General features: G+C 37.7%; 2 protein-coding genes across 2 annotated transcripts; one reads left to right on the forward strand and one right to left on the reverse strand.

Annotated features, from left to right (window-relative positions):
- Window positions 1–228: 228 nt before the first annotated feature.
- On the forward strand, window positions 229–9,707 carry LOC130995936 (protein ESMERALDA 1-like). The gene is made up of 10 exons (XM_057921443.1): window positions 229–907; window positions 1,768–1,837; window positions 3,000–3,067; window positions 3,163–3,251; window positions 4,187–4,384; window positions 7,006–7,210; window positions 7,292–7,459; window positions 7,994–8,161; window positions 8,272–8,462; window positions 8,958–9,707. The coding sequence occupies exons 1-10, from the start codon at window positions 545–547 to the stop codon at window positions 9,118–9,120; spliced, it is 1,683 nt and encodes a 560-aa protein (XP_057777426.1). The 5' UTR covers window positions 229–544; the 3' UTR covers window positions 9,121–9,707.
- On the reverse strand, window positions 9,517–11,892 carry LOC130995973 (WUSCHEL-related homeobox 6-like). Its single transcript, XM_057921501.1, has 4 exons — window positions 11,582–11,892; window positions 11,229–11,498; window positions 10,568–10,644; window positions 9,517–10,224 (listed from the first exon to the last, which is right to left on the reverse strand). Exons 1-4 carry the CDS (start codon window positions 11,697–11,699, stop codon window positions 9,877–9,879), a joined length of 813 nt encoding a protein of 270 aa, XP_057777484.1. The 5' UTR covers window positions 11,700–11,892; the 3' UTR covers window positions 9,517–9,876.
- Window positions 11,893–12,392: the final 500 nt, after the last annotated feature.

Genomic DNA, 12,392 nt, shown 5'->3' on the forward strand with positions numbered 1-12,392 from the left:
AGAGATGTAGATTTAAATATGAAAAAATATCTACTTATTTAGTAGGATTCGTAAGTCTCGTTTATGTTTTGAGAAGGCAGATTTGGTTAAGAATTACAAATAACGTGCACTAGAAAACATGGTGAAAATCTGTGAGAAAATAGTTGAATAAGACGAGTGTTTTTGAATTAAAAAGGAAAAGAAAAAACAAGAAGAAGAGCGCTAGTCCTAGAGAGGAACCCAATCCAAAAATCGAAGAAGGTTAAGGAAAATGGAGAGTTGACTTGCTTAAAAAGGTCAAAATCAATTTCTCTCTCTTGAATTTCTGCCATCATCCTCTAATTCTATCATTCCCCCTACTGTCTGTTGTCCTGTCTGTCCATTGTTCCAAGCACGTGCGTCCCTCTCTCACGTCACGTGCACCACCACCACCTCTACAGCTCCTCCCTCTCTCTCTCTCTCTACAGACACAGACCACCACGCCTCTCTAATCACCATTTGAATCATTCTTCCGTTTGGAAAATCATTATACAATCATCATTGCTATGATGTGAAGAAAAGCGCGATGCACGCCTACAATCGGCTCCCGAGCAGCGGACAAAGCAGCCCCCAATCCCCGCCCTCGTCGCCGCTCAGCCGCTCCCCGCGCTACCGCCACCGCGGCTCCAAATCGGGCCGCCCGCCGCCCAAGACGCTCGCGCAGCGCCTCGTCTGGATCCTGCTCTCTTTCCTCCTCAAGCGCCAGGGGATTTTCCTCTTCGCGCCTCTTCTCTACATCTCCGGTATGCTCTTCTACATGGGAACGGTGTCGTTTGACGTCGTTCCGGTCATTAAGCACAGGCCTCCCCCCGGCTCCATCTACCGGAGCCCCCAGCTCTATGCTAAGCTCCGCCCGGAAATGGACTCCGATAATTCCTCTGCGGATGCGGTTAGTTCTTCGCCCTCTTTTCAATACTTTTTTTTTTTTGTTTCGAAATTTCCTTTTTTGGGGGTTCTCTCTTTTGCGGAAATTTAATGCTCTCAAGAGTTTAGACATTATGATTCAGATTGATAGTGACTTTACATTTTCTTATTGATTTCGACACCTCAGGTTCTTAGTACTCAGTAAGTATGCACGATAGATTTCATTTCAGCTATAAGCCCAAATTGTATGCAATTTATTATCTGCTGAACTCCCGACATATGTTTGGTAATCTGTCACCGGCATTGCTATATTGCTTCAATATTGATATCGAGGAATTTTACAGTGTTTAGACCCCTTTTTTCTCAGGACAGTTGTTTTCCGCCAGCTGTGCATTGTTGAATTTGATTTGTTAAGCTAAAGTACTCTATTTCATGTGCCAACATCTCACGTTAGTATTTTGCTGTTTGCACTCCAGAGCAGAATAAGTTTTTTGCTGATCTAAAATTCATAAAAGCGTTAGGCTAATTTGGAAGAATGATGTGTTGAATGTGAGGTTATGGGTCACACAGAGGTTTTGAGGAGTAGTGATGTAGGACAGCCAGTATGTTTATAAGACCCCGGATTAAGGATTTGAAGCAACCACTTGGTTTGTATACATTCCGGTGAACTAGACAGAAGTTCATACTCTGAAAGGGCTTTCACCATTCTGATTAGCAAAAGGGCAATAGTGTTATCAAGTAGATCTCATGTTCTTCATTTCATTTTATAGGGCTTTCATATGTATGCTTGTCTTTATATGGTGAGAGAAATTTTAAAGCTGTATGGTTAAATGAAAGTTTTCGATCTTTTATTTCCCTCATGCTGAATGCTGTTAATGGGTACAGATATCAACTATATGGAAACATTCTTATAAAGTTGGTGAATGGAGACCATGTATCAGCAAGTCTTTTGAAGGTATGGAACTATCTGGAGCAATATTTACAAGTTGAATTATTATTACTGATTTTCTCAAAATCAGACATTCGGCATAAATGTATGTAGCAGCATAGTCTCATATTTGGGCAGTTTTAGATTAGTATTATCTGAAAAAAATGCTGACTTTAATCAAAATAACTGAAGCTATTCACAACATTTTTCCACATACTGTATCTGGAGTTCATTTTTTGTTTAGTATAATTAGTTAAAAGTTTCTGATGTATATATTGAACATTAGCTCAGTTTCATCTTTTGATTTTTGCCTCTTATAGTCATAAGAATATGCGTAAAAAGCATGAGAGGACTGATAATTAACAGGAAGGCTTAGTAGTAGCCTTCTTCTGGGGCACACTGTCTGCAATCTCTGAAATGGCAATGTGCAAGAATAACATCATGGGAACTCCTAATCTTCATAAGAAAAGAAAGAAAAAACCTGGTTGGTTTCAATTCGTGGTATTGCCTTCATGTTACACATCTGAATTCTGGTATCACTTTCTTTCCCTTGCTGAGTGCTTGTGATGTACAAGGACTGGTTTTCTGATGCCTGCTAGTTAGTGGATTGATGCATCTATCTAAAGTGTAGAATCCAGATGTCTGATGTTTATATCTCCAAGGAAATAATGGGTACACAAATAAAAATAACATTGTTTGTCTGACCATAATTGTCATTGCTATTAATTGTCCAAATAACTACGTCACTGCTACGTGATCAGTCAGTTTTATGAATACGACGACACTGATATATCATTCATCTGCTGTATCACCACTTTCTGTATTCCACAAATATCATGGCCCACAGTAACTGCTTTTCTCCGGTGGAGTAACTTATGCATATGGTCTTAAGGATCAATTAACACTACAATCTGTAATATATCCTTCCCCCTACCCCAAAGGCCAAAACCCCAAAATATAAAATAAAATAAAATTAAAACAAAGTAATCACAGTCTGTTATTCTCTCTTTTGATAAGTGACTCTGCATCAATTTGTTTGGCATAATTTCTTTTCTCCTGCATTTATATGTCCTTTTGACTTCTTTTAACTTCCAAAATTTGTGGTACCATAATTGTTTGTTTCTCTTCCTTTTGGTTGAGGTTCATCTGAGAGTATCTGAATTTTTCAATAATTCTTTGGCTACCTCAGGCTTACCAGAGTCAAATGGATTTATATTTGTCGAGGCCAATGGTGGTCTAAATCAACAAAGAACATCGGTACTTTTTATCTCTGTTTTGTGTTTATACTTTGTGATGATATTTTTGTACTGTGGGCTGAGCAGCACTCGTTATCATTTTCTTGATGTTTCCAGATATGCAATGCTGTCGCTGTTGCTGGCTACCTTAACGCAACTCTTGTGATTCCAAATTTTCATTATCATAGTATCTGGAGAGATCCGAGGTGAGTAACACAGTTATCAACTGTATGTGGCTAATTAGTTAACTAAAGTGTTTCCTTATGTTTCTATCACACTGATGCAAATATGAAATTTATGTTTCTATGATTTGTGCCACATTACATGTGCATTCATTTGATTTATCATATCTTTCTAAGTATTTATTTGGTTTGGTTGGTGTTATTAATGAATATTGGGAAACATAATTAATCACATTAAATTTCTTTCTTTCATTGCATCTATTGGTTATAATTGCTTTATTTTTCTAAAGACATGATATGGCTTGTATAACATACATTCTGGGTTCACTTCCCGTGATTCGCTAAGAGATTCCAAACAAAAAAATAAAGTAGATAGAGATGTTCTATATTGGATCTCCCTTAAGACTTAATTATTGTTTGAGCTTTATTTGATTCTTTCTGATCCGTTCTTAGATACACCTTTAACTTTTGTTGGGCTTGATCACTGTGTGGGTGAGCCTTTTTCAAAGTAAGGTGCAAAAGTATGACCTTTTGAGTTATAGGTGGTCACAAAATAAATGGATGCACTCTTTCTCCACCTAGGATTCAAGTGGCATGTTTCATTTTTGTGAGGCCTATATACTTATTGTTTCTAAAATAACCGTTGCTTTGATAACATTGAGTTCTCATAAACATAACTTCAGCCTTTATTATGAGATCAGAAAAATAAGCAGCTAAGTGTCTGGGAAATGTGAATGGGTTATATCTGTTGAACTTTTGAATATCTAGGCTCTTAATTTTGATTTAAAAGGTTACCTTTTTCAGAGTGGTATGCTGTTGTACCTAGTCCACATTGGCAACGAATCACTTTCATATGTTGCCTTTGACCATAGTTTAAATGCTTGTTGCATTTTCAATACATGGATGACATATTTTTCATTCTAGAGAGCGAATGTCTAATACTGCTGTTCTATGTCCAGCAAATTTGGTGACATATATGATGAAGAATTCTTCATTAAAACCCTTGAAAATGATGTTCGGATAGTTGGAACGATCCCTGGGTACATAATGGAGCGGTTTGACCATAACATGAGCAATGTGTACAACTTCAGGATAAAAGCCTGGTCGTCTATCAAATACTATACAGATACAGTTCTTCCAAAGCTGCTTGAAGAAAAGTGAGTATTTCCCCTTTCTTGTGTTCATTTCTTTGCAATTCTTACTCAGTCTCCATCACACACTTCTTAATGGTTTAGAACAATGTGTTTTGATGTCTGACTGACTAATAGGAGTAATATGGATCTTCATAAATACACATTTTGAGAAGTTTCTTTGTCATTATGAAGAGTTGCTAATGCTGTCTATGTTATATGCTTATACGAGTGCTTGGAACTCTATTAGTGCTGTATTTTTATTTTTATTTTTATTTTGAGAATCAAAGGTTTATATTTCATATCAAATGAAAAGTTACACCAATCCTTCCAAATGCCAAGGAATAACATCATAGAACCTCTAGCTAAGTGATGAGCAGCAAAATTCAGGGTACGTCTGTTAAACTCAAAAGCAATATGTCGTGCATTGCTCATCTGCAAAATGTCATCAACAATATTTCGCTCGAATTCACCCACCACCCTTTTTCCATTGAGAGCGTCCGTGAGGTCTTGGTTATCGTTGCCATTCGAATTCCCAGCCCCTCCAGCATGGTAGTAGTACTGCCTGCTGCTGCTGCTGCTGCTGTCACCTCTTTTCCCGCAAAGATTAGCTTTCCATCCCTATTCCGGAGCAAAATAACTGATGCCAATAGCGGACAGAGAGATAACATGGATGTCCGTATCAAGCTTAAACTAGCCTGGGGGTGGTGGAGCCCATTCCTTCTTGTTGGTCACCTCCGTCTGTACCTCTCTTTTACGTGGTTGTTTCTCGGTGTCTGAGTTTTACTCCAAGCATTAGCCACAAGGTCCAGGATCGCCTTCTCATCCCACTGCTTATCCTCATGGACCACCTCATTTTGTTAGCACCAGATGTGCCAAGCCATCATCCCAATCAACTGATTAACCTCCCGCGGATACTTTCCCAATCAGTACATAACAAGCTACAAAGAGATCCAAACATACTAACCTCCTGTAAACGGACCGCACACACCTTCCACACATGTTGTACCACTCTGCATTGAAGGGAGAGGTGGGTATGATTTTCTGCATCTTCCCCAAACAAGCGACAAATGGGATCCAGTGCGATGCCCCTTCTTGCCAGATTAGTCAGGGCTGGCAGCTCCTCATGGAAAGCCTGCCATAGGAATCTGCGATCTTCAGGAGAAGATTCAGTTTCTACAGCAGATTCACCATGAATTCACTTCTGTTTTCCCTAAAGAATATGATGGTGTCGTCAGCGAAGAGATGAGTGATCGGCGGTGCGCTTCTCGCCATTCGAACGCCATGCACCCTTCCCTCCACCTCGGCTTGCTCGATCATGCGAGAGAAAACGTTCGCACAAAGGAGGAACATATAGGGTGAGATAGGATCTCCCTGCTGTAGCCCTCTTTCGAGCAAACTCGTCAGACGGCCTCCCATTAACCACAACCGAGTATGTCACTGAGCGAACCAGACCATGACTTTGTTGATCCACCTAGTCGAGAAACCTATCCTCTTTATGACTTAGGAGATCTCATTCCACACGGTTGTAAGCTTTGCTAAGATCCTGTTTCAGCGCTATAAAACTATGTTTCCCATTGTCTTTTGTTCATCGAGTGGAAAATGTCTACTGGTGCTATATTTGACCTGCAATTCACGTGAATGATCATTTGTTCTACAGAGTAAATTTGAGTTTTATTCCACACTTTAATAATTAAACATTATAATGGCTTTCTGAATCTGAATCACTGTAGATATCTATTGCAGAGGCTATAGCCAGGTAAAGGAAACCAAACTGTTCCGACTTTTGGGTTGATTAGCCTAGTCTTTTGAATTTGCCATTTAGCCAGTGCTAATTTGGCAAACTCTTTGATCTGATCATTACACATCATCGAAATCTTACCACCGCCATCCCCTATACTTCCCTCACCCTTCTGATACCGCCACCATCACTTCCTCATATCAGTGACCTCCCAACAACTCTATCTCTCCGCCACTGAAGGTAACTTCTAGCTGTAAGACAAGAGAGACAAAAATCCATGGAAATATGGGCATCACATAATGTATGCAGTCACGAAATTTTGACTGGGATTACAAATTGGCCTAATTTTCACTCAATAGATCATCTTATTGTTAAATTGACAATTTCCATGTATTTTTGGCTAGAATACGAACAAGTTACAAAATTTTGTTTTTCTCAGCAATTATTCCTATTGCAAACATTGGTACCAGCTGCTGGTTTAATTGTTTTCTCTTCATTTTTAATGAGGAACTTTTACATCTTTATTTTGTTCGTTCTTTCTTTAAATCTTTTGGTTCATTGCATGAACAAATCCCATTGTAAATGCATGTCGACTTTTATTTTAGTGTCATATGTGGGAATGGATATCAAAGATGGTGCTCATATTGCAGCTTCGAGTTTCTGAGTCGAACTTTGTCTGGAATTTCATTTTCATAAGGCCATAGATTATTCTTATTAGATGCTTTTTCCTTTCTCTCTTCTAAATTTACTTTTTAATTGGAAGTGGATATTGAATGGAAATCATCATTTTCCATACTACGCACATTAATTTTCTCATTTCAAATATTCCTATTCACTTCTGATGCATAAAAAGTTTCAATTCATTCTTCAGTTTCAAAGTTGTAACCTTTGTAATTGACCATCTCAGGATTATAAGGATTTCTCCTTTTGCAAATCGATTGTCATTTGATGCTCCGCCAGCTGTACAACGACTTAGATGCTTGGCAAATTATCAAGCTCTAAGGTTTTCAGACCCGATATCAAGTTTGGGTGAAACTTTGGTTGCAAGGATGAAAAAGCTCAGTGCAAATAATAGTGGCAAATATATCTCTGTGCATCTTCGCTTTGAGGAGGTTAGTTAGGATGTGAAGGCAATTTCATTAACCTGAGATGATGGGATAAATATTTTCATAGCTGATCACCTTCTTCTGTAGGACATGGTTGCATTTTCTTGTTGTGTATATGATGGTGGAGACAAAGAAAAACTAGACATGGATGCTGCTAGGGAAAGAGGTTGGAAGGGAAAATTTACTAAACGTGGAAAAGTCATTCGGCCTGGAGCCATCAGATTAAATGGGAAATGTCCATTAACACCTTTAGAGGTACTATATTATATAAAGCTGTATGTTCTGAATTCTCACTTTTCATCTTTTTTCTTCATGCGAGTTTGTTAAAGTCGTCACTTTTTTTGGTTCTCTAGAATATGATACTTTTGTTTCAATCATTTAAATAAACCACTTGTTTTTCTCCTCTCTTCCTCTTTCATGGGGCCTTCTCTCGTCATGAAAATGTTCATACACTTTATGTTTTATCGTAGAGGTTAAATAGCCTAGAAGTATAGCACAGTGTGGTGATTCAAGATTCATCTGTTGTTGAACATCATGGACTTAATAGACAGTGTGCAGTGTACTGTGATTTCGTGATCTGTATTGTAACTGATGTGCAGTTGGAAAATTCTGAAAAAAAATATAAGGATTAAATTTGATCCTTGTCTTCGATGTTCTAAGATCTGCTTTTGGATTTTTCTTTTTTAGAAACTTACTTCTGCATTTCTGAGTGAAAAACAAAATTAATGAGTGTTGCATAATTTTGTAACACCTTATATTGTTATCTCCTACTGATGTTTTATTGATCAGGTAGGTTTGATGCTCAGGGGAATGGGCTTCGACAAAAGTACATCAATCTATTTGGCATCTGGAAAGATATATGACTCTGAGAGGTACATGGCCCCATTATTGGAAATGTTTCCGTTACTACAAACAAAAGAGATGTTGGCATCTGCTGAGGAACTGGCTCCATTCCAGGTGTGAAGAAGAACTACTTTTCTATATAATTTCTTTCTTTTGATCTGTTGTGATGTTCCCATTCTTGTTCACATTCTGTTATGCGTTTTGACTCCATTACTTATTTCCAGAATTACTCATCCAGAATGGCTGCCATAGACTACACTGTTTGTCTTCATAGTGAAGTTTTTGTAACAACTCAAGGTGGAAATTTCCCTCAGTTTCTTTTGGGGCACAGAAGATATTTGTATGGTGGTCACTCCAGGACAATTAGGCCAGACAAGCGGAAGTTAGCATTATTATTTGATAATCTAAATAACGGGTAATGCATTTTTCTTCTCAATTTGTTGTTCAATTGTTTGCAACATGTGGAGGGTTAGTGCTGGTTGTGCTTCATCAATTAATTTTAAATTTTATACTGTTTCAACTTTTAATAGTGAAATCTTAAGGGATCCATAAACGAGTTATGAATTGGTTTCACACTTTCCCTAGGATTAGAATTTATTTTCTAGGAAATTCGTTGCACAGACAAATGAAACCGAGTTTACATTAGCTGCACCTGTAAGCTTACTGCCATTGTTTACTTGTCTGCAGTCTCCATTGACGACTTAAGTTTGTGCTTATGGTTTTTGTCTTGTTCTGTTTACATTCTTTCTGCTGTAAAGATCAAGGGTAAATGCCAATAGTTTTATCACAGATGAGAAGAGTTCCTCTTACCTTTCATTATTTTGTCTACTTAATCGTCTCCATTGATTATGATGCTCTCTCTTAAGCATGTCCAAGATAACTCAACATTTCTCTTGGATGGTTTCCCCAGGTGGAAAAGCTTCAAGCGTCAAATGCTAAATATCCGAAGTCATAGTGACTCGAAAGGTATTGAGCTCAAAAGACCAAATGACTCGATATATTCAGTTCCTTGTCCAGATTGCATGTGCAAAGTGAACAAGACCGAGGATTCAAGATCATCATCTGCAACGTAAAGGGGTCCTCCCGTTCCCTTTAAGTTGTGTGCACATGTGGCTGCTAACCCGAGATCTCGATTCTGATTCTTTGATTTTTTAGCTCTCCCTCAGGGAGAGGGCGCCACTCTGCTTGTGGATAGTGATTTGTAGGAAGAATATGATTATTAGCAGGGTATTCATCTGCATCTTTTTGTGTACGATGCAAAGAGTAGGTATAACCGTATAACTTACCGGAATAGCATGAAAAATCGCCCTACGTCAAATTCTTCAGCTTAGCTACTGCGTCATCTGACTCAATTGTGAATCAATCGACTCAAGAAGCTCCGACAAAAGATTGTTTGTGGAAGAAGCTCGGACATGTCACTCACGTCCTTGTTTGTATTGTACATTAGTGGTTTCAGCTGTACAACACCCTAGAGCAGGATCGAAATTATACATTATCAAATTCTTTTAAAAGTGTTGTAAAATACATTGCATTTCATCCCTCCCTTGAGATATGTTCTCCATGTATCAATGCAGGAAAAAGGAAAAAGAAACAGTTGATTGCATGTGTTGTAAGAAAGTTGTGCAGTGGTTTTGATACTGTTGTGCAGTGTCTGGTTTCAGTTAATGTGTCGCTTTCTTGCTTCAGATTCTGTCCAGATTTTGTGGTCGGGAAACTGCCGGTAAAAGACAAGATTTGGTTGGTTCTGTATTGGCTAAATTACATGAGTTTTCAACTTGAAATATTACTGCAAAAACCAAAGTTACACATAAACATGTTTTCTCACTGCCTCAGTTTTTTGTCGGAAGAAACTCAAAAAACTGATTAGGAACTAATTTAGTTGAAACATAAACATGGTCCATCTCTTTCTTAGTGGAACTCAAACCATTGGCACTCACTGGAAAGAGCTCAAGAGTTGGATTTTCTTCGAAATCATCCAGGTTGCAGATGTTGAGTGGGTAGCCATTTTCTTCTTGGCTTGGAATTTTCTGATGAATAATTTTTGTGTTGGGAGAGATGCTTGAAGATGACAAGTCCAATGCTACTCTGTCTCTGCTATTTGCTGTTTCACTCTGTTGCTGCAATTTCAATTCTGCCCAACTCTCTCTTTTACATTCTTCCACCTCTCCTCCGTAGTACTGCAAAACAATATAAAAAAAATAAAATACCTCGACTAGCAATGTATAGACCTATCACTATCAAGAACATGCATGGTATTGTAGCTTCAATTTGAATAAAATATTCTAGTATATGAGTAAATAAAGATGCACTCTGTCCTAGAAGTTTGAATCTTTTGATGACAACAGCTCCAACAGAAAGCATGACAGGGCAGCTTTTGGGGCTCATTCTTTCTCCATCATACAAAAGGGTAGTATGATTTTGCATTCAACCTTGTGACCTTCATGCTACCATAATAACATGTCTCCTAAGTCAAACATTCTCGACTTTTGTGCACTAAATAATTTTGCAATATAGGACTACCTTTGAAGCTGTGCTGCAATTTGACATTCTACCCACTTTCTTAGGATGCTCCATTTCCGAGTATTTCCTGCTTAATTCTGCAAGCTCAAATCATGCTTTTGTCTTCAGAAAATCTTACTTTTATTAAAACAATATACATATATCTATGTAAAAAGAATTTTACATACAATATGTCCATCTACTTATTGTATTACTTGTGTGGGGGTCTAGTAACGTTCAATTAATTAGTTTTCTATTTGGAATCTCGATTTTTGTAAACCTTAGCTAGTGTGCCATCAACATCATCAACATTAACACACCAACTGTTTTCAACGACGATAAAGTGTTAAACTATCTATTTTCGCAAACATGCATGCACTACAAAAATAAGGGTACCATATGATCTACATATACGTACCTATATAAATTAAAAGAGCATTAATTGTTTACAAATTTTGTTTTGTTTTGTAAATATTATATATTTGATTTAAGGGCAATAGTATATTACACATTTTCTATATAAAAAAAAAGTATTAAGGACATTAATTATGTTAAACTAAAATCATGCTAAATGAGATGTAGTTGGTTGCAAGTGAGAGTCCTAGCTACCAGTGCATCCAACTTGTTGCATTGTAACTTAAAAATGAAATAAAATAAATTTGTAAAGCAAATAAAAGGTGACCTGATTGTTTAGTGTGATTGTCTTTGGCAGCCAAGAGCTCTAGCTGTCGACGTTTCTTCTGTCTGTCTCTAGCTTTGTGATTTTGAAACCAATAAAACACATTTTTGCCTTCGATTTTTCCAAACCTTCGGAGCTTGGCAGCAATCTGCTGGATTTGTTCAGCAGATGGCGTTCGTGTTCCACGCCGATACATCTCTTCAAGCGCCTGCACTTGCTCCGGCGTCGGATTCCATCTCGAGCTCACCACCGCCGCCCCTCTATTATAATCACCTAATTAACACAAACATATTTTCATTTAGAGAGTATTAACATTAATTAATAAGAAAAAAGATGAAGAAATGAAATGAAATTACTCCATGGTGATGAGGATGAGTTGATGAGTTTAGGGTTGTGAAGGGAGCAGAAAGTGTGGTTGAATGGGCGAGGCATAAGAGGCCGAAGCAGGCGGGGATGGGGATGTGTCGACGACATTATATTCTACTTTTTTGGAGAAATCAGGTTTAATTTCTAACTATATTGCGTGTGTGAATAATGGAGAAGGAGTGTTTGAGAGATAAGGACTAGACTGAGAAACAATTGCACAGATTGAAAAGTGAAAATGAAGGAGGAGAGAAGAGTTGTATGTAAAGGAAGAGAGGTTAGGACAAATTATAGATGCAACTTCAGTTGACTAAGCATACGACATGCCATATATATATGTGTGTGTGTCTTCACATTCGGAACAGAAGAGAAGAGAGGAAGGTGAAAAGGACAAAAGGGAGCAGAGAAAGTTGGATGCATGATGTGAAATTCTGGGAGATTTTTTATGCTAAAAGCGACGTGACAATGATGAGCTTATGACGATTACTGTCTCATTCGGATAACAAAACCCACCCCTTTTTTTTCTTCTTCTTTTTTCACCATTTCCTAACAAAAATAGTCTCATAATTACCCAATTCAAGGATCAACTTTCTTCTACTTCTAATCTACGTTAATCATCTCCCATCCTTTTTATATTCCCTAATTCACTACGTGCTTATCTAAACCATTTCTTGGAATTCAAAATGAAAATAAAAATAAAAAATCTAAACCGTTTCTTAATAAACCATACCTATTTTGTCAAAGAAATAAAAATAATTTATCCTCATACAGGCAAATTAAAATCAGAAACATGGTCAAGTTCAC

Source organism: Salvia miltiorrhiza, chromosome 7 (genome assembly GCF_028751815.1).
Source record: "Salvia miltiorrhiza cultivar Shanhuang (shh) chromosome 7, IMPLAD_Smil_shh, whole genome shotgun sequence".
In the NCBI taxonomy this organism is placed as follows: domain Eukaryota; kingdom Viridiplantae; phylum Streptophyta; class Magnoliopsida; order Lamiales; family Lamiaceae; genus Salvia; species Salvia miltiorrhiza.